At 40.9% G+C, this 27250-nt stretch overlaps 1 protein-coding gene across 1 annotated transcript in view; it reads left to right on the top strand.

Annotated features, from left to right (window-relative positions):
• Positions 1-27250, top strand: part of PEAK1 (pseudopodium enriched atypical kinase 1) — a 294514-nt gene that overhangs the window by 260173 nt on the left and 7091 nt on the right. Inside the window, 1 exon segment of the mRNA XM_041739889.1 lies at positions 7373-8118. Within this exon segment, the coding sequence (XP_041595823.1) occupies positions 7373-8118 (746 nt within the window).

The following is a 27250-nucleotide window of genomic DNA, read 5'->3' as shown; positions in this document are numbered from 1 at the left end:
CATATCTTCAGAACAATTTGGGGAGTAGTTACATCTTAACATATTAAGTCCCTGATCTGTGAACATTAAGATGTCTTTCCATTTATTTAGATCTTTAATTGCTTTCCGTGTTTTGGGTAGCTTCCAGTGTATAAGTACTGCCCTTCCTTTGTTAAATTTGTTCCTAAATACTTTATTGTTTTTGGTGATACTGTAAATGGGGGTGTTTTTTAATAATGATTTTTTGGGTTTTTCATTGCTAGTGTGTAGAAATACAATTGTTTTATACAGATCTTATATCTTGCAACCTTGATGAATTGGTATATTCCTCAGGCTTTCCTATATACAAGATTATGTTTTCTTTGAATAGAGATAGTTTTACTTCTTTACCAATCTGGATGTTTTTGTTTCTTTTTTTTTTTCCCCTAGCCCACCTTGGCTAGATCTTCCAGTGAAATATAGAATAGAAGTGACAAGATGGAAATCCTTGTATTATTCTGGATCTTACTGGGGAAATAATGAAGTTTTTTTACCATTAAGGCTGATGTTCACTTAGGGGCTTTCATAGGTGCCCTTTATCAGTTTGAGGATGTTCTTTCCTATTCCCAGTGTATCTAGTATTTCATCTCAAAAGGGTGTTGGATTTTCTCAGATGCTTTTTCTGCATCTGTTAAAGTGGTTGTGTGAGTTTTTTTCCCCCTTTATTTAGTTTGCATGGTATATTCCATTGTTTGATTTTTCAGATGCTAAAACCAGCCATGCATTCTTGGGACAAATCCAACTTCATAGTGGTATATAATCCCTTTTATATGCTAGATTCAGTTTGCTAGTATTTTGTAAAGATTCTTGTGTCTGTATTCATAAGGGACATTGGTGTCTAGTTTTCTTGTGATGCCTTTGTGTGATTTTGGTGTGTAGGTAATATTGGCTTCATAGATTTCAAGCTGAGGAAGTGTTCCCTCCCCTTCTATTTTTGGAAGAGTTTGTGCAGGATTGATATTCATTCTTCTTTAAACATTTGCTAGAATTCATCAATAAAGCCATGTCGCCCTGGACTTTCCTTTGTCGGAATGTTTTAAATTACTAATTCAGTATCTCTTCTTGTTATAGGTAACTGTGTAATTTTATCACTTACTCTCTTTCAGCTCTCATTTACTCTTTTAGTCATTTAAAAAACATTTATTTTTTAAAGATTTATTTATTTGAGAGAGAGAGAGAAAGAGTATGTGGACAAGTAGGAGGAGCGGCAGAGAAAGAGGGAGAGAATATCAAGCAGATTCCCCGCTGAGCTTGGAGTGAGATGTGGGGCTCCATCCCATGACCCTGAGATCATGACCTGAGCCGAAATCAAGAGTTGGATGCTTAACTGGCTGAACCACCCAGACACCCAAGAAACATTTATTGAGCATCTTTTATATCCAAGCCCTGTCTTGACATAGAGTATACAATAATGAATCAAGCAAAGTCCTGGTTCTCTTAGCATTCTTATATTCTTTGTCTCTCTCATTTTTATGCTGTACACATACACGCGCACGTGCGCACACTCATTTTTTGTTTATATGTAATGTAATGTAATGCTCTTCCCTGTAAAAAATGTTTATTTGGGCAGCCCCGGTGGCTCAGCGGTTTAGCGCTGCCTTCAGCCCAGGGCGTGATCCTGGAGACCTGGGATCGAGTCCCGCGTTGGGCTTCCTGCATGGAGCCTGCTTCTCACTCTGCCTGTGTCTCTGCCTCTCTCTCTGTCTCTGTGTCCCTCATAAATAAATAAGTAAAATCTTAAAAAAAAAAAATGTTTATTTGCCAAATGCCATTGGTGAAGAAAGATAGTCTTTAGGTTTGCTATAGATATTGTCATGGTTTGTATAAACCTCTAGGTGGTCTTGGAGAGAGTTGCATAAATAAGAATAGTATTGTGGAATACTAACAATATATTCCACAGTTTATATTGGTGCCCACCCTAGGCTTTTCTACAAGGACATGATTTTAATAAAAACAAGCAACCTTCTCGATTCATTATTATCTTCAAGACCATCTGTTCTTCTGCCTTTTATTCTATCTGACCATCAATAGGAGCATGTATTAGTTTCATGGGGCTGCTGTCATAAAGTAGCATAACCTGCATGCCTTAAAACAAGAGAAATTTATTCTCTTAACAGTTTTGTAGGCTAGAAGTCTGAAGTCAAGGTGTCAGCAAAGCCATGCTTTCTCTGAGGCTCTGAATAGAATCCTTCCTTACCTCTTCTAGTGGCTGGTGGTGGCTATCAATCCTTGACATCCTTGGCTTGCAGCTGCCATTCTCTGTCCCTGTCACCACATGGTGTTCTCCCTTTTGTCTCTTTTTATATGATGTTTCCTCTTTTTATAAGGACATCAGTCATATTGGATTAAAGTCCACCCTAATGACCTCCTCTTAACTTGATTACCTCTACAAAGACTCTAGTTCACAGGTACCAGGGGTTATGACTTCAACATTTTGGGAGAGAGAATGTAACTCATCCCATAACAGCATTATACTCTTATTCTAAGATATTCATTAAGTCCTCATTTTAATTGTTTTTTTAAAGATTTTATTTATTTTTATTTATTTATTTATTTATTTTTATGAGAGACACACAGAGAGAGAGAGAGAGAGAGAGACATAGGCACAGGGTGAAGCAGGCCTCCTGTGGGGAGTCTGATGCAGGACTCAATTTCAGGACCCCGGGATCACGACCTAAGCCAAAGGCAGACACTCAACCACTGAGCCACCCAGGTGTCCCAAGGCCTCATTTTAATAACATTACTAATTATAACAACTTTTATAAAAGTTCCATGGTAATATTTCTCTGTCTTTAAAAAAATAATGTTTCTCCCCTTTATAGAGTAAGTCCAAAGACGTAATTAATTGATCACAGGTGTATTTGTTTATACATTATGCTGTGTTTACCACGGGCGTAGCTAAGTAGCTAAACATCTCCCACTGCACCACTGTTACAATAGCATTGATTACATTCCTTATTCCATCCTTTTTTGTTCCATGACTTACTTATTCATTCCGTAAGTGGAAGTCTGTATCTCCCACTCCCCTTCAACCCATTTTGCCCAGACCCCCACCCTTCTCTCCTCTGGCATCCATCCATTTGTTCTCTGTGTTTATAGTCTCATTCTACCTTTTGTTTATTCATTTGGGTTTTTCATTTGTTTGTTGGGGAGGGAGGTTAGATTCCACTTATGAATTAAATCCTGTGTTGTCTTTCTCAGTCTTACTTCACTTAGCATAATACCATTCATGATACCTCGAATGGCACGATCTCATCCTTTTTTATGTTTGGTTAAATACCCAAGTGAAATTATTGGATCATGTGGTATTTCTATTTTTAATTTTTTGAAGAACCTCCATTCTAGTTCCCATTGGCTGTACCAATTTACATTCCCCCCAACAGTATATGAGGGTTCCTTTTTCTCTGCATCCTTGCCAACATTCGTCATTCCTTATCTTTCTTATTTTAGCCCTGACAGATGTAAGGTAATATCTCATTGGGGTTTTGATTTGCATTTCCCTGATGATTGATGTTGAGCACCTTTTCATGTGTCTGTTGACCATCTGTATGTTTTCTTTATCTATTTAGGTCCTTTACCCATCTTTTTGTTAGATTGTTTGGGTTTTTGTTGTTGAGTTGTATAAATTCTTTATATATTTTGGATATTAATCCCTTCTAAGACATATCATTTGCAAATATCTTCTCCCATTCAGCAGGTTGCCTTTTTGTTCAGTTGATGGTTTCCTTTGCTGTACAAAAGCTTTTTATTTTGGTATAGTCCTAATAGTTTGATTTTGCTTTTGTTGCCTTAGAAAACACATCTAGAAAAGTATTACTATAGCTGATGCCAAAGAAATTACCGCCTGTGTTCTTTTCTAGGATTTCTTTGGTTTCAGGTCTCACATATAGGTCTTTTAATTCATTTTGAGTTTATTTTTGTGTATGGTATTAAAAGGTGGTCCAGTTTCATTCTTTTACAATAGCTGTCCAGTTTTCCCAGCACCATTTACTGAAGAGACTATCTTTTCCCCTTGGATATTTTGCCTCTTTTGTCACAGATTAAATAATCATATAATTTTGGGTTTGTTTCTGGGCTATTCTGCTCTGTTGATCTCTGTGTCTGTTTTTGTGTCAGCACTATATTGTTTTGATTACTAAAGCTTCTCAGTGTAATTTGAAATCTGAAATTGTGGTGCCTCCAGCTTTGTTTTTCTTTCTCAAGATTGCATTAGCTATTTGGTGTTTACTGTGGTTCTATACAAATTTTGGGATTATTTTTCTAGTTCTGTGAAATATAGTGTTGGTATTTTGATAGGGATTGTATTTAACCTGTAGATTCTTTTGGGTAATATAGACATTTTAACAATATTAATTCTTCTAATCCATGAGCATGGAATATCTGTCCATTTATTTGTATCATATCCATTTTCCTTTATCAGTGTCTTATAGTTTTCAGACTGCAGGCCTTTCGCCTTTTTGGTTAAGTTTATTCCTAAGCTTTTGGTGCAATTATAAACGGGACTGTTTTCTTAATTTCTTTTTCTGCGACTTCATTATTAGTATATAGAGGCACTACAGTTTCAGGGTACTAATTTTGTATCATGCAACTTTCCTGAATTCATTTATTACTTCTAGTTGTTTTTTAGTGGAATCTTTAAGGTTCTCTATGTATAGTATGTCGTCTGCAAATTGTGACAGTTTAACTTCTTTCCCAATATGGATGCCTCATTTCTTTTTCTTATCTGATTACTGTGGCCAGTACTTTGGTACATAAAGGTGGCAAGAGTGGACATCTTTGTCTTGTCCCTGATCTTAGAGGGAAAGGTCCAGTTTTCACCATTGAGTATGGTGTTACCTATGGGTTTTTCATATAAGGCTTTATTATGTTGAGATATGTTTCCTCTAAGCCCACTTTATTAAGAGTTTTTATCATGAATGGATGTTGGGTTTTGATAGATGCTTTTTCTGCATCTATTAACATGATCATATGATTTTTATCCTTCGTTTTGTTGATGTGCTATATCTACATTGATTGATTTGTGAATATCGAACCATCTTTGCATCCCCAGAATAAATCTCATTTGATCATGGTGAATGATTCTTTAATGTATTGTTCAATTTAGTTTGCTAATATTTTGTTGAAGATATTTGTATCTATGTTCATCAGGGATATTGGCGTATGGTTTCTCTCTCTCTCTTCTCTCCCTCTCTCTCTCCCTCTCTCGCTCTCTCTCCCCTTTTTTTGCAGTGTCTGTCTGGTATTAGTATTAGGGTGAAGTTGGCCTCGTGTTTATTTATATTATATATTTGGAAGCTTTCCTTCCTTTTCAATTTTTAGAATAGTTTGAGAAGAATATATATTAATCTCTTCTTTAAATGTTTGGTAGAGGGCAGCTGGGTGGCTCAGCGATTTAGCGCCGCCTTCAGCCTAGGGCATGATCCTGGAGACCCGGGATCGAATCCTACGTTGGGGCTCCCTGCATGGAGCCTGCTTCTCCCTCTGCCTGTGTCTCTGCCTCTCTCTCTCTTTCTCTCTCTCTCTCTGTGTGTGTGTCTCTCATGAATAAATAAATAAAATATTTTAAAACAAACAAACAAATAAATAAATAAATGTTTGGTAGAGTGGATCCCTGGGTGGCTCAGCAGTTTAGCGACTGCCTTTGGCTCAGGGTGTGATCCTGGGGTCCTGGGATCAAGTCCCACATCGGGCTCCCCACGGGGAGCCTGCTTCTCCCTCTGCCTGTGTCTCTGCCTCTCTCTCTCTCTCTCTCTGTCTCTCATAAATAAATAAATAAAATCTAAAAAAAAAAAAAGTTTGGTAGAATTTATCTATGAACCCATCTGGTCCTGGACTTCTGTTTGTTGGATTTTTTTTTTTTATTACCAATTCAATTTCATTACTTATAGTCGATCTGTTCAGATTTTCTGTTTCTTCCTGATTCAGTTTTGAAAGATTGTATGTTTCTAGGAATCTATTCATTTCTTCTAGTTGTTTAATTTGTTGGCATATAACTTTTTGTAGTATTCTCTTATATTCCTTTGTATTTCTATCGTGTCAGTGTTACTTCTCTCTTGTTTCTGCTTTTATTTGGGTTCTTTCTCTTTGTTTTTCTTAATGAGTCTGGCTGAGGGTTTATCAGTTTTGTTTATCTTTTGAAAGAACCATCTCTTGGTTTCACTGATTTTTTTTTTCTTTTTTACTTCTCTATGCCATTTATTTGTGCTCTAATCTTTATTATTTCTTTGCTTCTACTCATCTTGGGTTCTATTTGTTCTTCTTTTTTCTAGCTCCTTTAGATGTAAGGTTAGATTGTTTTATTTAAGCATTTTCTTGCTTCTTGAGGTAGGCCTGTATTGCTATACATTTCCCTCTTAGAACTGCTTTCGCTGCATCCCAAAGATTTTGGGCTGTTGTGTTTTCATTTTCACACATCTGTATTATCTTCTAAGTGCAAGTGCTAGAAAGGAAGCAGAGATTATTGGATCTATAACTAGGGCTTGTAAGAAATGTTCAAAAGCAATATTGTTTGCATGTGATGTGATGAGCACTGGGCATTATGCTATATGTTGGCAAATTGAATATAAATCTAAAATTTTAAATTAAAAAAATTTTTTAAGTAGTATTGCTCAAATCACAGTTTATATATTATATCCCAAAAAATAAAACAATCATGTAAGAAGAGCTTGTGAAGGATGTTTGGAACAGCAGTTGACTGCTCATGTATGTTGTTTCCCTTATCCCAGTCACAAGAATTCATACATAAACCAGTTTAAGACCAGCTAGAATCCATTTCTGTAGTGAAATAAAATAACATGGTTTATGAAATTGTATTCATATGTATTGGATTGAAAATGATGAGTGCTATATACAATACAGTGTAACTTTGGAACAAGATTAAAAGAACAGAATAGTATCTTCTGAGCATCAGTCTAGTGGTCCCATTGCTAGTTTCGGTTTGTTTGTTTGTTTGTTTGTTTGTTTGTTTGTTTTTTAATGCTTCCAAGTATTTTCCTTAATCTACACATGCTTTAATCTCTACTGTGTCACAGTGAAATTATTTGAGTGTCTGTCACTCCTTCACATTCTAGTAAGTATAAATACAGTACTCTTGGGGGCAGGAGTGGATAATCTCAGTTCTTTTTTTGAAAACAAAGCCCATTACCCTGTTCTCTGGCACAGAAATGCTGAGACATTGTTCATATTTTATTGCTCCCACCAAGTCTTTGGTTGCTTTTCTCCAACCATTTTGAATTAAGGCATTGACTTCATATAGTCTTATGGCCACAGTATTTATTTCTCCTTAAGTTTCAATTATGTAACAAGAACAAAAACTTAACTATTATTTTTCTTTCTTTCTTTTAAAACAATACAGGGCAATCTAGAGCAGCCATGATACCACCCAAGCATCCACGGCAGCCTAAGGGAACTTTGGATGATGCCATTGTCTTTAATGGGAAAACAGACCAAGAAGCACCTAATGTGTCCCAACCTACGCCACCCCCACTGCCAAAGAAAATGATCATAAGAGCCAATACAGAACCAATCCCCAAAGACCTCCAAAAATCCATGGAAACGAGTCTTTGCGTAATGGCTAATCCCACCTATGATATCGACCCCAACTGGGATGCCAGTAGTGCTGGCTCTTCCGTCAGTTATGAACTCAAAGGACTGGACATTGAGTCTTATGACTCCTTGGAAAGACCTCTACACAAGGAGAAACCTGTTCCCTCAGCAACAAACAGTATCTCCAGCTTAACCACTCTCAGTATTAAGGATAGATTTTCCAACAGTATGGAGTCCCTGTCCAGCCGGCGTGGTCCCTCTTACAGACAGGGCCGAGGCTTGCAGAAGCCACAGAGACAAGCACTTTATCGAGGACTTGAGAATCGGGAAGAAGTAATGGGTAAAATCCGAAGCCTTCATACAGATGCCTTGAAGAAACTGGCTATAAAATGTGAAGACCTCTTCATGGCTGGACAGAAAGACCAGCTCCGTTTTGGGGTGGACAGCTGGTCAGACTTCAGGCTAACCAGTGACAAGCCATGTTGTGAGGCAGGTGATGCAGTTTACTACACGGCTTCATATGCAAAAGATCCACTTAATAACTATGCAGTCAAGGTAAGAAAATATAAATCTGATTTTAATCTTATCCAACACACTGTTATTGGGATGGGTCTGTTCTTCTTTCCTCCACTCAGCAAAAAGTCATCGATTGTCTACCTTACACCAAATATTATAGTAAGCTGTGATTGTTTGCAGAAGCTATCTGTACAAATAGGTCTGTTATGTGTCTTTCACTCCATGTTTCTGTCTTTATTCTCTAACAAATAAGAGACCCTTGTCTGCCCCTACTCTAGAACTCTTCTGCTTCTTGGAGAAACATTTTTTTTTTAAGATTTTATTTATTTATTCATGAGAGACACACACAGAGAGAGAGGCAGAGACACAGACAGAGGGAGCAGCAGGCTCCAGGCAGGGAGCCTGACGTGGGACTCAATCCCGGGTCTCCAGGATCACGCCCTGAGCCTACGGCGGTGCTAAACCGCTGAGCCAGCCGAGCTGCTCGGAGAAACATTTTTATAGAGGAAAATAACCAATGTTTGGAATGTTTGTTGATGTGCCAGGAACATTCCATACACTTTAACCATTATGTCACAGATTAATTTCTTAATTGTACATAACCCATTCCAGACAAACCACTACTTCAAGAAGGTTAAAATTCTTAACATCAGGAATTCTTGTCCAATTGCATTCACTGTAAATAGGCGTCATCAGTGTAATAAATAAAGCATGGACTTTGTTACATTTCCATTTTCATTTATCTCAAGGTATCTTTTTAATTCTCTTGATTTCTTCTTTGACCCATTGCTTGTTCAGTAGCGTAGCATGTTATTTAATCTCTACAAATTTATGAATTTCTCAGTTTTCCTTGTGTAATCAGTTTCTAATTTCATACCAGAAAAGATGCTTGATAAAATTTTAGTCCTCTTAAATTTATGAAGACTTGTTTTGTGGCCTATCATATGATCTGTCTTGGAAAATGTTCTATGTATATACTTCGGAAGAATGCATATTCCTTTGCTTTTGAATGGAATGTTATGTATATATCTGTTAAGCCCATCTGGTCTACTGTGTCATTTAAGGCCGATGTTTCCTTGTTGATTTTTTTGTCTGGATGATCAATCCATTGATGTAAGTCTCTTACTATTATTGTTGCTGTCAATTTCTTTGTATAGGTCTGTTAGTATCTTTTTTATATATTTAGGTCCTCCCATTTTGGGTGCATAAATATTAACAAATGTTATAGCCTCTTGTTGGGTTGAGCCTTTTATCATTATGTAACCCCCTTCTTTGTCTCTTACTACAGTCTTTGTTTTAAAGTCTATTTTGTCTGATATAAGTATAGCTACTCTAGCTTTGTTTTGGTTTTCATTTGCATGGAATATCTTTTCTCATCCCTTCACTTTTAGTCTATGTGTCCATACATCTAAAGTGAATCTCTTTCAAATAGCATGTAGTTGGGTCTTGGTTTCTTATCCATTCAGTGATGGATATCTTTGAATTAGAAAATGTATCCATTTACATTTGAAGTAATTATTGATAGCTGCATACTTACTGCCAATATTGTAATTCTTTGGGGCTTTTTTATAGGTCATCCCTCTTCCTTTGTGGTTTCTTTAGTGGTATGCTTATATTCCTTTATCTTTTGTGTTTTTGCTTTATGGTTACCATGAGCTTACATATAACAACTTATATCTATAAAAGTCTATTTTAAGGTGGTTACAATTTAAGTTTCATTCCATTGTAAAGCTCAAAATCATTGCTCTCCCTCAACACATTCTTTGGTTTATTTTTCGAAAATTTTGTTTTTGATGTCACAATTTACATCTTTTTATTTTGTATATCCGTCCCTTAACTGATTGTTGTAATCATAGTTATTTTTACTAGTTTTGTCTTTCAGTCTTTATACTAGCTCTTATAAGTGATTGACCCACTAACTTTACTGTATGTTGACCTTTTTAGTGAGATTTATTCTTTAATATGTATTCTTGTTACTAATTAGTGCATTTTCTTTTCAGGTTAAAGAAGTTCCTTTGACATTTCTTGTAAGGCCAATTTAGTAGTGGTGAACTTGTTTAGCTTTTGCTTGTCTGAAAAAAAAACTTTCCCCTTCACTTCTGAATAACTTTATAATTATAAAGAGTTCAAAGTAATGGTCATAAAGATATTCACTGAACTGGGGAGAAAAATGGATGAACACAGAGAGAACTTCAACAAAGCGATGGAAAATATAAGAAAGTGTACTACACAGAAGCTACAGAGCTGAGTACAATAACTGAATTGAAAAATACATCAGAGGGGTTCTGGGTCACCTGGTTGGCTCAGTTAGCTAAGTGTCTGATTTTGGCTCACATCATGATCTCAGAGTCCTGAGATCAAGCCCCATGTTGGGGTCTCTCCTTGGTGGGGAGTCTGCTTGTCCCTCTCTCCCTCTTTCTCAAATTAATAAAATCTTAAAAAACAAACAAAAACAAATGAAAAACAGGGATGCCTGGGTAGCTCAGTGGTTGAGCATCTGCCTTCAGCTCAGGGCATAATCCCGGGATTGAGTCCCATGTCCGGCTCCTTGCAGGAGGCCTGCTTCTCTCTCTGCCTGTGTTTCTGCCTCTCTCTCTCTCTCTCTCTGTGTGTGTGTGTGTGTGTGTGTGTGTGTGTCTCATGAATAAATAAATAAAATTTTTTAAAAAACCAACAACAAATGAAAAATGCACTATAGGGGTTCAACAGCAGACTAGATGAAGTAAAAGAAAAGGTCAGTCAACTCAAAGATGAGTAGTAGAAAAAAAAAAGATGAGTAGTAGAATCACTGAATCAGGGCAGCAGAAACAAATAGAAGAAAAGAAGTGAAGACAGCTTAAGGGATATACAGCATCAAATGGACAGCATTTGTATCATGGGACTCCTAGGGAAAAAAAAAAAGAGAGAGAAACGGATAGAAATCTTATCTGAAGAAATAATGGCTGAAAATCTCCCTAACCTGGGGAAATAAGCAGACATTCAGATCCAAAAAGCCCAGAGAGTTCCAAATAAGAGGAACTTAAAGTGATCCACACCAAGACATATTATAATTAAAATGTCAAAAGTTAAAAACAAGGAGAAAATATTAAAAACTACAAGAGAAAAACAACTTGTTATATACAGGGGAGCCCCCCCACAAGACTCTCAATAGATTTTTCAGCAGACACTTTGCAAGCTAGAGAGAGTGGCATTATATTACATATTACATATATTACATATAATATTGTATATTATATATTACACTTAGCTAACTGAGCCAGCCAGGTGACCCAGAACCCCTGGGTGTATTTTTCAATTCAGTTATTGTACTCAGCTCTGTAGCTTCTGTTTAGTACTTTCTTATATTTTCCATCACTTTGTTTAAGTTCTCTCTGTGTTTATCCATTTTTCTCCCCAGTTCAGTGAATATCTTTATGACCATTACTTTGAACTCTTTATCAGGTAAATTACTTATTCTATTTCCTCAAGATTCTTTTTCTAGAGTTTTATCTTGTCCTTTCATTTGATACATATTCTTCCGTGGTTTTTTTTCTTTTCATTTAGCTTGAGTCTCTGTTTCCATACAGTACCTCTCTCAGCATTAAAGGGGTGAGCTCATCTAGATGGACCTTGTCATTCCACCCTGCCCTAGCTTTTTGTCATCTCTCAAACCTTTGTGCCTGTTCAAGCAGCCTATTATATTTTTAATAGCTCCCAGTAGTTGAGAATATGCCAAGACCTATCATTGTCCCAAAGGGAGAATCTCAGCACCTAGATTCAGGCTGACTAGAAGCCAGACCCTCAGGCATCAGCTTTTAAAAATATGCAAATGTACACAGTCCTGTGGACTGCAAGCATAAGCAGATCTGGAGGTGCGCCCTGGAAAGCAGATACAGACATCAGGACTCACAACAAGGGTATGTTGTGTGATACTGGTGAGCTGGAGTAAGGCAGAGAGAAAGCACCAAGATGGTGTCCATAACCTATGTTCCTTCAGAGAAGCTCTCTGTAGGCCACTACATATGTGCCAGACACGAATTCTGTCCCTCGGGCTAGTGTTCCAGGACAATCAAAGAAGCCTTTTTCACAGAAAAACTAGGGAATGTGCTACGTCAGACTACTTTCTGTGCAGTGGTCTGAGAGTGGAAGCCTACCAATAACTGTCTCTTTACCACAGTCATATGGGACCCGGGAATGCAGGCTCTCCGGCCACCAGAGCCAGGTGATTAAGGAGCATTTTCTGGGCAGTAGCCATATACGCTGGGAGTCCAGACAAAAACCAGAGCAGGAGTTATGAATGCAGCTCCCCTCCAGGAGGCACTGGCACTCTGGAGCATGGCAGAGGTTTCTAGAGAGGTTTATAGTCAGCCGTTGATTAGTTAATAGGCCTCGTTCACAGAAAGACTGAGCTTTCCTGGATCTGTTACCTCTTGCTCTGCCCTGGGGGTGATAACTTTATAAGAAAGAACTCTTTCTCCATTGGTTGCAGTTTTGTGGGACCCATGAGCAGAAGTCCCCCTGGCTGCCAGAGCCAGATGATGTAGGGGTGTCCCCTTATAGTAGTCACAGAATTCAAGGTGCCAGATAGGGGTACAAGCTTTTTTCGGTGTGCTACCAATTATTACAGTTCTGTGGGACCCAGAAAACAAACTCCCAGCTTCCAGAGCCAGGCAGTCAAGAGGCACCCCCTCGACAACAGCCATAAAAATCAGGCCACCAGACACACGTAAACATTCCATTCTGTGGGAAACTGGTGCCCCAGAGCCCGGCAAAGGGAGAGCATGAAGGTGGTATCTGCCAGCCTTCGTCCCTGGAAGGTGCCCCGCAGGCTCCTGGATGGAGGTGTTAAATTAGATGTCTGCCCCTCCTACCAGTGCTTTCCTCTCACACCGGTGCTCCAATATAGCAGGACAGCTGCCTTCACTTCAGTCCAGGCACAACTGGCTGCCTCTTGGGTAAGTCCCAGTGGGTAGGTCCTTTGAGAGGGGTTTTCAGATCGCTATGGTCTTGTGGGTCTCAGGGCGCAAAGCCCTGTTGGGTTTCAAAGTTAGTTGTTTCCGAGGCTTGTCTCTCAAGTGTATGTATGTCCTAAAGGTTGGGGTATCTGTTGTAGGATTTAAACCCTTCATTCCTCAGGGAGAGGCTCCAGCTCTGGAGTTCCCTCCCTGTGATGGGATGCCACACCGTGGGTGGGGTTTATGGCAAGATTGTGTCCCGTTCTCTCTTACTCATGTCGATGTGGTTTTCTTCCTGTTTGCCCACGTGTAGTCCTCACTCAGCCAGCCTTTAGATTTTTTTAAGAGAAAATTGTTCCATGTGTGGCTGTATAATCGGTGTGTCCATGAGAGGAGGGGAGTTCAGATCTTCCTACCATCTTAAACTGGAACCCAGTAAAGAATGGATTTTGAAGTCCAAAAGATCTGGGTTCAAGTCCTGGCTCTGCTACTTAGTAGCTTTGTCTCAAGTTGCTACTCTGAGTCTCAATTTCCTTAGCTTTAAAAGAGGATAATTAATGTTGCTCATCTTTGGCTATTTGGCTAAAAGAGAGTAAAACATCTGTGATAAGTGTTCCCTCCTTTCGCTCTCCCATACTGTCTTCCCTAGGTTACTTTCAGAGCCTCAACTTCCTCTTTCACATGTTTACAGTGGTAATCTGCGGGATTGGGGCTAATGCACGTGAAACAGTTTTTTAAAACACAAAGTTCTAGATAAACAGGTAATGTTCTTCATTCCTAGTCCCTTTTTATTGATTCTATTTCCTGGTTCAAAACCAATTAACATATCTCAATGACTTTTACATGTTAATTTGGCTTAGAAAGACCAGATGGTGTCTTAGTAAATTAATGGATAGGGTAAACGATTGGCCTTACCTGTCTGTCAAGACAGAATAGATATTTGGACCAGACCGTCAGCTGTGGCTCTCTGCATTGCAGCACCCATCCCACTCAGCTGTCTGGTGGTGCTGGCAGAGTGACCCTCGGCCCCAGCCCACACTTTTTAAATTAAACTGAGGGATAGACTGCAGAGAGGGGAGCTGGATTCTAGTTAATACATTACTGTGGAGTCTAAAAAAAGGCATTTTGAGATTCTGTGTAGCACTCAAGAGCTGTTAAGTCAATTGGGGTTAGGGCGCCTCATCTGTCTTGGGCCTTTATTGCTACAAGATTGCCAGTGCAGGATGAGTACCTATTTCGGAATGGGGCATTGAACTATCTATTCTTTCAAAACAATTGAGAAGTAGGGCTTGACTAACTTTATGTCTTATTGCCATGCAACCTTGTCTCTTTCCCAAATCAATGGTCTAGTATTGATTTCTTTGCTTGTAATGATGCAGAAGCAATCTCCAAAGAACAGGTGGCAAGTGGTTATATACTGGGAGTTGTTGGCAGGTTTGGGAAAGGATGTTTTACACTAAATGGTGAATATAAATGTCTCCTTGAAGACCCTCTGGGTGTTTCTAGAAGCGCCCAATTGATTGTGCAACCTTAGAGGAATAAACTACCAGGACACTGTGAATCCCACCTTTGCAGACGTAAGCAAAAGAGAACAACGGTTGGCTCACACAAACAAGTTTTTACCGTTTGTCTTCTTAAAATACCCCTTCCCATACTAACAGAATTTAGAGTAGGCTAACACGTGTGATTGCCTCTTGAAGAGACTAAAAGGTCTTTAAAATGGTGCAAAAGGAAATCAGCACTAGAATCTAGCAATTTGAAAGCCAAAGGATACCACTCCCTTAAATGCCAAGTCCACTGCAGTGATAGAGTGCCAAGATTGTTATTTTGGGCATTGTCTTAGTTTGCTCAGACTGTTACAATAAAATACCATAGACTGGGTGACTTCAACGATAGAAATTAATTTTGTCACAGTTCTGAAGGCTGGAAAGTCTGAGATGAAGCTTCTGGCTGATTTAGTTTCTAGTAAGAACTCTTTCTGGCTTGCAGATGGCTGCCCTCTCCCTGTGTCCCTAACATGGCCAAGGGGCATGGAGGCTCTCTGGGGTCTCTTCTTATAAGGATACTGATCCATATCAGGGCCTCTCCCTTACGACCATTTTACCTTATAGATCCTGTCGCCAAATATGGTCCAATTAAAGATTAAACTGTGTTCTGAGACTCAGTTTCCAGTGGAGGTGGGAACCACACTTGCCACACAACACCAAACAATTCTTTGACACCAAAAGGATGTCCTACCATTCACTTCAATTCAACTTCTCTACCTTGGGACAGCACTATATCTCACAGGTCTACCCCCTCTGCAAACATCAAACACAGTCACAAGCCCAGGTTGTTGGGACACGTGGGGGGCTCAGAAGTTGGGCACCTGCCTTGGGCTCAGGTAGTGATCCCGGGATCCGAGATCGAGTCCTGCATTGGGCTCCCGGCCTGGAGCCTGCTTCTCCCTCTGCCTGTGTCTCTGCCTCTCTCTCTCTCTCTCTCTCTGTGTTTCTCATGAATAAATAAATAAAATCTTAAAAAATAAATAAAAAATATTTTAAAATATTTTTTTTAAAAAAAGAAAAGGATATAACTCAAAAACAGTCAGATTGAAGAGATGCAAAGAGCAAGGAGAAAGGGCACAAAGCTTCCAGGTGCACCACACCCCCCAAAATCTCCTTATGTTCACCAACCCAAAAGCTCTTCAAACTCTGTCCTTTAGAGGGTTTATGGAGGCTTCATTACATAGGCGTGATTGATTAAATCATTGGTGGTTGCCTATTGATTCAACTTCCAGGCACTCTGCTTCTGCGGAGGAGGTTGGAGGTCCAGGGTGGGATTGCAAGTTCCAGCCCTTCAATCACGTGCATGGTTGGTTCCCCTGGCAAGCAGCTCCCATCCCTAAGTAGGGTCCAAAAGTTATCATATTAACATAATAAGAAACACCATGGTCACTCTCAATACTTACGAAATTCCAAGGGTCTGGTTTGCTGTGAGTCAGGAACTGGTGAATGAAGACCAAATATATTTGAGAAATATATATTTGATCTTTTTTTTTTTATAAATCACAATATCTTAGGGGTTAGCACTTTAACATACAAATTTTGGGGACTCAGAATTCAGTCTGTAGCATTCGGCCCCTGACCCTCCCCACCCCCCAGTTCAGGTTCTTATCACATACAAAATATATTCAGTTCATCCCAATAGGCCCAAAGGTCTTAAATCATTCCAGCATTAACTCTAAAGTCTAAAGTCCAAAGTCTCATCTAAATATCATCTAAATCAGATATGGGTGTAACTCAGGGGCTGATTCATCCTGAGGCCGATTTCTTCTCCAAGCTGTAAGCCTATGACACTGACAAGTTACATGCTTCCAAAATACAGTGGTGGCCAAAGAAAATGAAAACGCTAATTTGAGAAGATCTGTGCACCCCTATGTTTGTTGCAGCATTATTTACAGTAGCCCAGGTATGGAAACAGCCCAGGTGTCTATCAACAGATGAGTGATTAAAGAAGATGTAATATATACACAATGGAATATTACCCAGCCTAGAAAAGGATGAAATCTTGCCATTTGCAACAACATGGACGGATCTAGAGGGTAGAGTGCTAAGTGAAATAAGTCAGGTAGAGAGACAAATCCCATATGACTTCACTCATACGTGGAATTTAAAATCAAAACAAATGAAATGATAAAAGAGACAAAAAAAACCCTCAAATACAGAGAATAAACTAGTACTTTCTGGCTGGGGGGACGCTGGAAGGAGGGATGGATAAAATAGGTGAAGGGGATTGTAAAATATACTTAGAGTGATGAGCGCTGAGTAATACATAGAACTGTTGAGTCCTTGCACCTGAAACTACTGTAACACTATGTCAATTAACTTAAATTAAAAAAAAAAATACAGTGGTGGGTAGGCAGCGGGTAGATAGGCCCATTCTAAAAGGGAGAAATCAGAAGGCAAGAAGGGGTAACGGATCCCAAGCAAGGCCAAAGCCTAGCCAGGCAACTTCTATTGGATGTGAAGGTTCACAGATGATGCTCGGGCTGAGCGGTGTAGCCGCGGGGCCTGGGACGGGGGTGCCGCCCCCACTCCCCCACTCCCGGGCCCTCTGCAGGGCCTGCCGCAGCGCCTCCCCGACGCCTCCTGCACGTGACTCTCCGCGAGGGGAGCCTGCCCCTGAGGTGCTGGGCACGGTGGGTCCTAGCTTTCCGGATTTGGAGGCAGCCCTACCCTTGAAACCCAGGAGGAGGCAGCCTCACCTCTTCGGCTTGTGACGGCAGCAGCGATAGCCCCGCAGGCCCAGGCAACCCCAGTGCCTTCGGCAGCGGCCGCCCTTTGAGGAAGAGCAAGAGCCGCTCCCAGAGCTGAACAGCTCCAGCCTGGAGCATCCCTTGGGGCCAAGGCGGCTGGCCGCGCCCCTTCAGTCCCTCCTGCTTTCCCCATCCTTTTCGTTCAAACTGGCAGTGTCCTTGCAGGGAAATCCTCTTTCTATTTCTGGCTTCTCCTGACGGATCTCACCCCGACCTCTCTAATGGTGCTCGCCCACCTCTGGTGTTCTCCTTAGGGCTAGCTCTCCTCTTCGTTGCAGCATGGATAGGCTGAGAATTTTCCAGAGCGTCAAGCCTTCGTTCCTTTTGCTTACCAATTCCTTCTTCAATTCCTCCCTTCTTCCCTTTTGCATTTATAGGAAACAAGTTACTCCTTCACCATTTTGCTTAGAAATCTCTCAGCTCAATACACAGTTACATTGCTCACAAGTTCTGCCTTGCACAGGAACAGTTTAGCCAAGTTCTTTGTCATTTGTCTTTTATCATTTCTCCAGTTTCTAAGAACATGTTCCTCATTTCTGTCTGACTCCTCTCCTGAGTCACCCGTTGTAATGTCCATATTTCTAGCAACAACCTGTTCATGAAACTGTCATGGATCTCAAAACTCTTTCAGCTTCTACCCCATTCCAAAGCTGCTTCTACATTTTTGGATACTTGTCACAGTAGGACTCCACAGCTCAGGACCAAAATCTTGTCTGCTCAGGCCGCCATAGCAAACCAGCATGGACTGAGCACGTGGCTAGACAGCAGAAACGTATTTTCTCCCAAGTCTGGAGACTGGAGACACAGCTTCCCTCTCACTGCGTCTGATGTAGGGGGTGGGACGGGGGAAGAATATGGCACATCAGGGCTTAGAGCTTCAACATACAAATGTCGGGAGGACACAGTTCAGTCCATAGCTTTTTTTTTTTTTTAAAGATTTTATTTATTCCTGAGAGACACAGAGAGAGAGAGGCAGAGACACAGGCAGAGGGAGAAGCAGGCTCCATGCAGGGAGCCCAATGTGGGACTCGATCCCGGGTCTCCAGGGTCACGCCCTGGGCTGAAGGCAGGTGCCAAACCGCTGAGCCCCCCGGGGATCCCCAGTCCATAGCCTTCTCCTGGTTTTAATTCAGTGTGAATAGCTTTAGAAGTTGTATTGTCTTCTATTGAAAGACATCACAACACATAATAAACAAGAGTTGATTTGGAGTTAGCTGACATGGGTCCAGACTCTGAACAATCTCTGTGTTTCTCCAAGTAAGTCATGTAACATTTCTTGGCTTTTTTTTTTAAAGATGTTATTTATTTATTCATGATAGACACAGAGAGAGAGAGAGAGGCAGAGACACAGGCAGAGGGAGAAGCAGGCTCCATGCAGGGAGCCCGACGTGGGACTTGATCCCGGGACCTTGGGGTCACACCCTGGGCTGAAGGCAGAGGCTCAACCACTGAGCCACCGGGGCTGCCCCCATTTCTTGGTTTTTACATGAAAGGATACCAACTGCTCTGCCTACCTCATAAGATTGGTATAATGCACATTTGTTTTTGTGGTGAAACCCCTTTCTAAATTATAAAATATGTATAAAATTGTGCATTATTGTTAGTAACAATAATGGAAAATTATTGCTCAACATTTTTTAGATCACTCGTTCTTTAATATTAGGCACTAGTCTGAGCATATTTAGATAGGTTCGGCACTTACATGCTTTCCTTCTCATTACTTCAAAGAAGTAAACATTTTTCCTTAAAATTATGAGAGAAAACTACTAAATGCTAGCATCCTCAAGAATTTGAGTACTGCCAAAAATTGGTAACAAACTGAGTATCTGATATTAGGGAAACAATAAATTATGGTAATTCCCAATGGAATGTTTATGGCAACTAAATAGTAATTATGAAGACTATATAAAATCATGGAAAACATTTTTCATAAACTATCACATGAAAAGAGCAGAATACCAAATAGTATGACCATAACTTTTTAAAAATTCACCTACAAAATGGTAATATGCAATTAATTTCTATGTTAGAGTGGTGATAATTATAGGGGATTTTGACTTTTTGTTTTTGTTTTTTGTTTTTTCAATTTAAAGAAAAAGGATTGGAGATTTTAGATCATTTGACATTGAGCTTTTTGAGGGTTGGTATCCTTAGTTATTGATCCCTGTAGTTTCCTCCTCTAGCACATATTTCATGCTACCCAACCTTGCGCACCCTGGTTCCTCTATCTGGACTGCGCTTCTGGGAAGATTGCGGCCAGGTACAGGAGACCTACTTCACTACCACCTGAGGGGGCTTCACTAGAGATGTACTTTCCCCTGCTGCATCCCACACCGACAGAATCAGAATCTCTGGACGTGAGGCCTGGGAGACTGCATTGCTAGCAAGCACCCTGAGGGGTTCCTACACAAAATTTGAGAACTGTCGACATAGTGGTTAAGGATTTGGGCTTTTAGGTCGACAGACCTGGGTTTAAATTTGTGCTTTAGCGACTTATTGGCCACGTTAATTTGGTCCAGTTACTTGCCTTTCCTAAGCCCAGTATCTTTATATGTGAAATGGAGAAAACACGTCATTCGTCTTAAAACCATTGTGAACAATCACAGGAGTCAGTGTGTACATAGTGATGTATATAGTGCTCAGGGCATCATTTGGCACAAAGAAATTATTCAGTAAACGGTACCTATTTATTCCTCCACTCTCTTCTCATGTACCTAGAAAATTCATATGTTTTCTTAAAGAATCCAGCTCTGTGAATTTTCTTCTCTGATGTTCTGAGAACATATTGACAGCTCCTCTCTGTGTACCCGCTCTATACTTCGTGGGTTTCTCTGTCACTGTACTATCATGCCATAGTTGTATGATTATACAGCGATACTGTTGCACAATTAAAGTCACACGCCTCCCGTCCCCACTGTTACACTTGAGCTTCCCCATGGCAGGGACCATAGTTTATATTGAAAAATGTGGCTATGCAGATTTAGGACCACATTTAGAGCATTGAATGATGAGTCAAGAAGTTACACTTTATTTTGTGTTTTATGGGAAACCGCTAAGAATTTTTAAAGAGAGGGATAACGTAAGGTCATTGATTTTAGAAGAAAAGTATGACGGAAGAGTCCAAAAGGGAAGCCAGTCATGATGCTATTGGAGTAGTCCAGGTAAATAATAATGAGCCCCCGAACAGTGGGAAAGAAGGGGCAGGTGATTAAAGAGCTGAAGCAGGTGGTAGACCATGTCTGGTGAGAGGCTGGATATAGGATGAGAGACCAACCCAGGAGGATAGTCATGCCATTAACTAAAATATGAATCAGAAAAGCCAGAAAGATGAGCTTTTTGTGGAGCATGCCCAGACAGCCAATTCTAGAGAAAACTATAGCCAGATACAAATGTAGGTTTGGTACTCAAAACAGAGATCAGGACCAGAAATATGATTACCCAGTTTTATCGTAGACTTGATTTAGTTCAAATTGCGGGAATGTATATGATTATAGTCGTAGAGTCTACAACATCAGAAAAAGGCCTGCAGGGCTAAGTGACCCAAAGCAGGAAAAGAAGTAGCAGAGGGCCGGGACCCATGGATCAGAGAATACAGGATTGCAGAAGGCTTGAGTAGAAAAAGGAGAAGGCAGGATTTCAGTCTACAGTAAACCTCAAGAAAATGCAGTCTTGGTAAAGGGAGCAGATACCAGATGCAGTTAGAGAGTGTATAGAATCAGGGGGGTTGTGGAGGCAGCGAGCGCAGCCTATGTTTTTGAGTGTTTTGGTGAAGGAAAAGCCAAATTGATGCCCAGACAATATTTAACCTTCAACTTCTATTTCTGTCTCATTCATGTCTCCTTCTATCCCCTCATCACCATCTGGGGAGCCACCACCCGGCAGATTGGACCTGTCTCTATGGGCTGCATATTGGCTGGCCTCCAGCCCTCAACTTCCCTGCTCTCTAAATAAAACTTGACACAAATTTAAGCATGAACTTAAAACTTCCCTGTTCTAAATAAAATCTACCTTGCTTTTTCCTCCTTTCAAAAAATCTGGGTAGCCAATGACCAAACACATAATCCCCAGATAGACTCAAGACACCCTTTGAAGGGCTAGCATTCATCATGCATCATCATACAGAGGAGGAAACTGAGGCCAGAGAAGAATAACTACTCTTCAGAGGGTCACCAGCTTCATGATGGGCTGCCTCTTGACTCCCACGTGGAACCTGTCCTATTATATCATACCTGAATAGTGGACTGGCCATGCCATGCCTCCTTATTGTCCCTGAATGGACAAATGACAAATGGACAAATGACAGCATTTGCCTATAAGCCAAGTGGCCAGTTGGTAGAGTTATGGCTCAGCCTCAAAGGAACATTCTTTATCACTGCTTTTATAATAAATGCTGCTATGTGAGACCACCAAAGAAATTTGGATGAAATCACTTTGGGGAAGATGATTAAAAATCTCACATAAGAAAAAAGTATAAACTTCTGCCTTATTTTTCCAGGAGTTCCAAATTTGGGTAGTATATTTTGGGTAGTGTATATCTTCTCTTTTTGAAGAGCTTGGTGAAGAGGCACACTTTCCTGCTACAACAGAGGGCTGCTTTTGCTTCCTTTCTCCTACCTATGCTGAGAAGCTTGTTAAAAGCTTGTAATAAGTAGAGGTGAACTGTGGTCACCAACATCTTTTATTGCATTTGACTCCAGACTTGTGTTTTATGGGAACACAGAAGTTCAAAGTCTCCAGAGTCTTTGTTTATCTCATTTGGGTGGATGCTGAGAAAGCCAGACGCTAAATGAAAAAAGCATTAACAGGAATGATTGATTGGTAAGAGTTTACAACTAGTTCAGACTATAAACACAGGCAATTAATTACTGGCTTAGTAATAAGGAGAAAACTATAGAAGGGAAGCCACTTCCACTTTCATAATTCAGTACCAATATGTTCTACTTTGAAACTTCACAAAAAGCCGTCAGTCAGCAGCCAGCTATGCATACTCATAGCCGTCGTGGAGGTCAGAGTCCATTTCAGGGCTGAATGTGTACAGAAGTTCCTAAGAGTGTCAACTGGGAATTGGTTTAGGAAGGTTTTTGGGTACTCGTGTAAATCTGGAATCAAAATGAATAATGGGATAAGGAAGCCATGGCTTTCATGAATAAGGTGAGAAAAGATATTTGGGAATTCTAAATTGGGATTCAAATTAATTGAACTCCTAATCTGTGCCTGAGATGGTTATTAAACTGCTCTGTACCTCAGCTTCTCTAATATGAACATCCTAGGTGTCATTCTGTCCGCCTAAATTACTAGCTCAGAAACACAAGTGATTTTCTTTTGATCCCATGCTGAGTGGGAGCGTGAAAAGATTTAATTGGGTACAAGCCACAAATAAAATAGTAAGACCTTAACAGTTGCCTTCTTGAATTTCTCTCTAGACTCCAAAATGGGTTTCTTGGGCATGTGAACATTTTTGCAGCAATTCAAGCTATAAATTACCTGGCCTACCTGACAGAGCTCATAGCAGATTCCTATAGCATGGAGTTCTGAGTACCTGGGGCCCAGGTGGCATTTATATATTAAATATTTAATCCATTTCTCATATATTTGTAACAGCATTGAGTGTGTATGGGTCTTGGTTCTGTAGCAACAGGCAAAGCAATACTCCTACTAGGTCAGTGAAGGAACCGAGGTCAGCAGTTGATCGGCCTGTGTTGTTAGAGCAAGGTTGTACCCAATGCTGGATCTCTGTTTCACATTTGCAGGTTTTCATTCTAGGCTCTCTCTCATTTGCAGTTGTGCTTTTGTGTAATGTGACAAAACAGTGCAGGAGGCATGGTGTATGTGGTCATCAGGATTTCTCATTTTTGTCCCCCTACAGTCCGTTCCCTACAATAGCCATCTCGCTGAAGGCTCACTGAGGCACTGTAAAGTGTACAGTGTGAGGTGGAAATGAGATTTCCTGCTGATAAAGTGTAAGTAGGCTGAAGGCATACTAGGCCGACTGGCCCCATCCGTGGAGAAAGAAAAACTGATGTGGAGTATTTTTGAAGAGTCCTGTATTTTGTAATCATCGCTTTCTTTGGGAAAAAGCAGAGGAAATTGAATGGAATGTTGAGGAACTTTGTCATTTTGTGCAGGTTTGTGCAGCACAAGACCACCAAGCCTCTGTGGCAGCCTGGACTCCGTGGACAGCGCGCGTGGTTCAGATCTTTCTCATTTGCGTCATCTGGTCATGAGTGTTCGTTAGTCAGATTAGTCTGCACTGGCCCCTCCCCATCACCTGCCAACCTCCATCCACTTCATAGAAGCTGTTCACACATCCTAGCTGCTCCGAGTCCATAACCCTGCGGCTACACCAGATCAGATGTGGCCCTCCTCAGTGTTTTGCACAGACATGCTGAGCTCGCACAGTGTGCCTTGCTCCGAGGTAGGCCCTGCGGATGCAAATATCTGTTCTTGGGACAGTGAAGTGTGCGGTCTGTAATGATAGAGACGTGTACAAGAAACACAGAGAGGAGGCTTAGGGTATCCAGTACTTCTCTCTTTGGCAGAACTGACCCATGATAATGGCCGTAAAGAGCAAGTAGGAGTCCCTCAGGCAGGTGAGGGGTGAAGAGAGGCCCCTATTGGAGAGAACACCGGGTGGGTGGGAGCGGGGGACGGGCTGGGAGGGCGGGCTGGCTGCTGCTGGTTCAATGTGACAAAAGTGAAAGAGAGGCGAGAAGTAAGACAGCAAAGGGAGGCTGGGCCAGGCCTCTCTCCTGTGAAGATAGTGGGACGCCACTAGGAAGTTTAAGTAGGCAGGTGACTAGGCGTGACCAAGTAGCAGGCGTGACCCCGGGGTCCCAGGATCGAGTCCCACGTCGGGCTCCCTGCACGGAGCCTGCTTCTGCCTCTGCCTGTGTCTCTGCCTCTCTCTCTCTGTGTCTCTCATGAATGAATGAATGAATGAATGAATGAATGAATAAATAAATAAATAAAATATTTTTTAAAGAAAGAAAAGAAAGAAAGAAAGAAAGAAAGAAAGAGAAAGAAAGAAAGAAAGAAAGAAGAAAGAAAGCAAGCTGCTTTTGCTTGAATTTGGCACCACCACCTTCCCAGAACCAGTGACTTGTCCAGAAAGAGGACCGGGGCGCATCTCGGAGGCGCACCCCCGAGCAGCCTGGTTTTGCACGCGGCTGCAGCTTGCAGCCAGGAGTCCTGCAGGCTGGGGCCTCACCCCCCCAGTGCCGCTGCGGCCGCTCTGTGGGTCTTCCTGTTCACGAAGTGCAGGCTGGGCCGAGGCTGTCCAAGTTGGCAGCAGTTTAAATAGGTTTTTCCACCTGTGATGAGAACAAACATGCGATGATTTTCTCCCACTGAAAAAGAGAATCATACACGAAGATATGGGACCATTCCGGCTCCTGTTCTTTTCCTATTTCAAAATCGGGGGGAGCATAGAGGTCCTACGGAAATTATTCTTCTAAGGGAGTTGAATCTCTTTGGAAATCCCTGCACTTCAAACCAGCTACCCTTTTAGGGAAGGAATGTAAATTCCTTTCAAGAAAGATGAATAAAAATGGGAGGCCACGAAGAAGTCACTTTGCTCCCTGGTAGAGAAAATATTGAATAAGGGAAGGAAGTCAAAACAACAACCAGCAGGAGGAACCCTGTGCGTTTGTTCTGGAAAGAGCAGCTTGTTTTCTGAAATAACTTTGGGACTAGAAATTTATCATCTGAGTCAGGTTATTTTGAGGTTTTAAAAAAAAAATCCTAAAGGACTCAAGTTATTAATATATGAAAAATTGCTTCTGTGTGGTACATAGTAGAATCATACAATACTCCTACCTAAACTAACATCACAAGCTCCATAATAATATTTATGAGATACTCATCATACAAGAAATCCTGTTTTTGGAAATTTCCACAGGGCTGTATTTTGGGTGTAACTATTTTCGTAGTTGCAAACCAATTAGAAGGTCTAGTATTTTGTTTCCGTCTTTCATACTCCAGACCTCTCCTTGTCCCTTCACCCTTTAAGCTAGAGGGACCCCGTTATTCTTCAGCCTGTCTCTATATTGTAAGATGGAGAGAGAAGGACGCGCCACCTGTTCAGGTCCGCTCTCCAGGCACCAAAGTGATTGAACAGTCTATCATTTCTCCTTTGTAAATCACTTTGGATCTTTATCTCGAGTTCACCTGTGAAACTAAACATAAATTCTTACTGTTGTGTCCATGGTCCCGTCTACTCACACAGCTCAGGGGGACCCTACAGAAGCGTGTGTGTCTGTGTGGGGGCAGACACCATGAACAATCGACGAGAGGAGCAGTCGCAGTTACAGTACCCTCTCTGCTTCTAAAGCCAAAGCCCGGAGTGGCGAGTTTTCTTTCAGTGCAACTTAGCACAGTAGAAACTACAGGGTGGTCAGACTCTTCTCTCACTGAGCCTTCGATGGGACTGTCTTGGACCAGAACATGCTGCCAGCCTGACCTACTGGCCTGGGGGCATCGGGCCGTAGCTCTTCTCTAGCCACCTCCACCAAAGCCATGGTCCGAGAGCCTTACTGCTGGGGCAGGTGGCTCTCAGAACGCCAAAGAAAGATGCATTTTTTTTCTATTTTGCTTTCTTTGTTTGAAAAAAACATGAAGATTCTATAACATTAGATCACTTTTAACATTTGCAGGTTGTTAATTGTCCTAGTCATTTGCAATGTTACCTTTGTGTAGCTTTGAGATTTATAGATCGACTCTACAGAGTTGATCTCATTCCTCATTTAATCCTCACAAGTGCACGCTGAAGTAGGTTTCTGGATTTTTTTTATATTGTCTCCCTTTTTTAAGGGAGACTTAGGCCCAGAGGAATGAATTGAGATGCCCAAGGTTACATGCAGTTAGTGGCAGGACTAAATCCCAAACCTGCCAAGCCCTTGGTGAGTGTCCTCTCTATGACGTGGCCGCTAGAGTTTGACTGCAGTCTCATTCAGCTCAACTCAGTGGTCTTTGATTGACTTTTCAAAGACTGGGGAGTTGGGACCTTTGAACTTTCATTCCAGCCAGTGATGTGATATTGAGCAAAATATTAAAATTGGAAATGGGGTTAATGGTGCTGTGTCCTAGATCCAACTCCTGTACAACTAAAAGATGACTAGTATAGGATTTTTTAAATACCTGCTGACACATAAATATGAAATATTGCCAACAGTGTAGTATAGAAAGAATTCATGTTGTGATTGATGAGCATATAGGATTATATATTACACTGCATGTACTGAGACTTTGAGAGCTTTCCAAAGATAGTATTTTTCTGAAAGATACATGTTTTAAGTTGAACTCAGCCTGGGGTTATCTCTGTTTCAAGACCAGAAGTTTGGTTAAAGAAGAAATGTTTAGTGTGCCCTCAAGTTGATGATGTAGGTAGTATAAGATTTGAAAAGAGGAGAGATTTCTGAGGCATTGATCACTGATGTCAAGACTCTAAGTGTAGTAAGGAACATCCTTTCTTATTTACTGTATCTATACATATTTATTACACTTTACCTTTGGTCTGGTTTGGGGTTTTTTTTCCTTCTTTTTTTTTTTTCTTTTTTTCCATCATGAGACATGTACTCTTTAGTCCCCCATCACCTATTTCATATTTTTCTTAATATCTATTTAAATGGAAATCAGAGCATGCTGTTTCTCAGAACTGGAGACTCATCAGCACCCTCCCAAGAAAATGTACATTTAAAAAAAATAAAAGTAGCTAGAAATCCTTTTTTAGAAATTGTTTCTTTTCTGTATTATTGCAGCAAACAGGCAGTGTGAACACTTCCGAGTGCCTGTTGGTGGGAAGCTTGGATCCCTGTGAATCTGCAGCATGTCCCTGCTGAGGATAGAAAATGTGCTCCTTAGTTAACAGGCTCAGGGAGGAGCTGTCCGGACTGAGCTCTTGTGACCTGTGAACTAGTGTTCAACCCCTAGTCTCACACTGTCA

Source organism: Vulpes lagopus, chromosome 2 (assembly GCF_018345385.1).
Source record: "Vulpes lagopus strain Blue_001 chromosome 2, ASM1834538v1, whole genome shotgun sequence".
Lineage (NCBI taxonomy): Eukaryota > Metazoa > Chordata > Mammalia > Carnivora > Canidae > Vulpes > Vulpes lagopus.
This window is presented reverse-complemented; position numbering and strand designations above follow the sequence as displayed.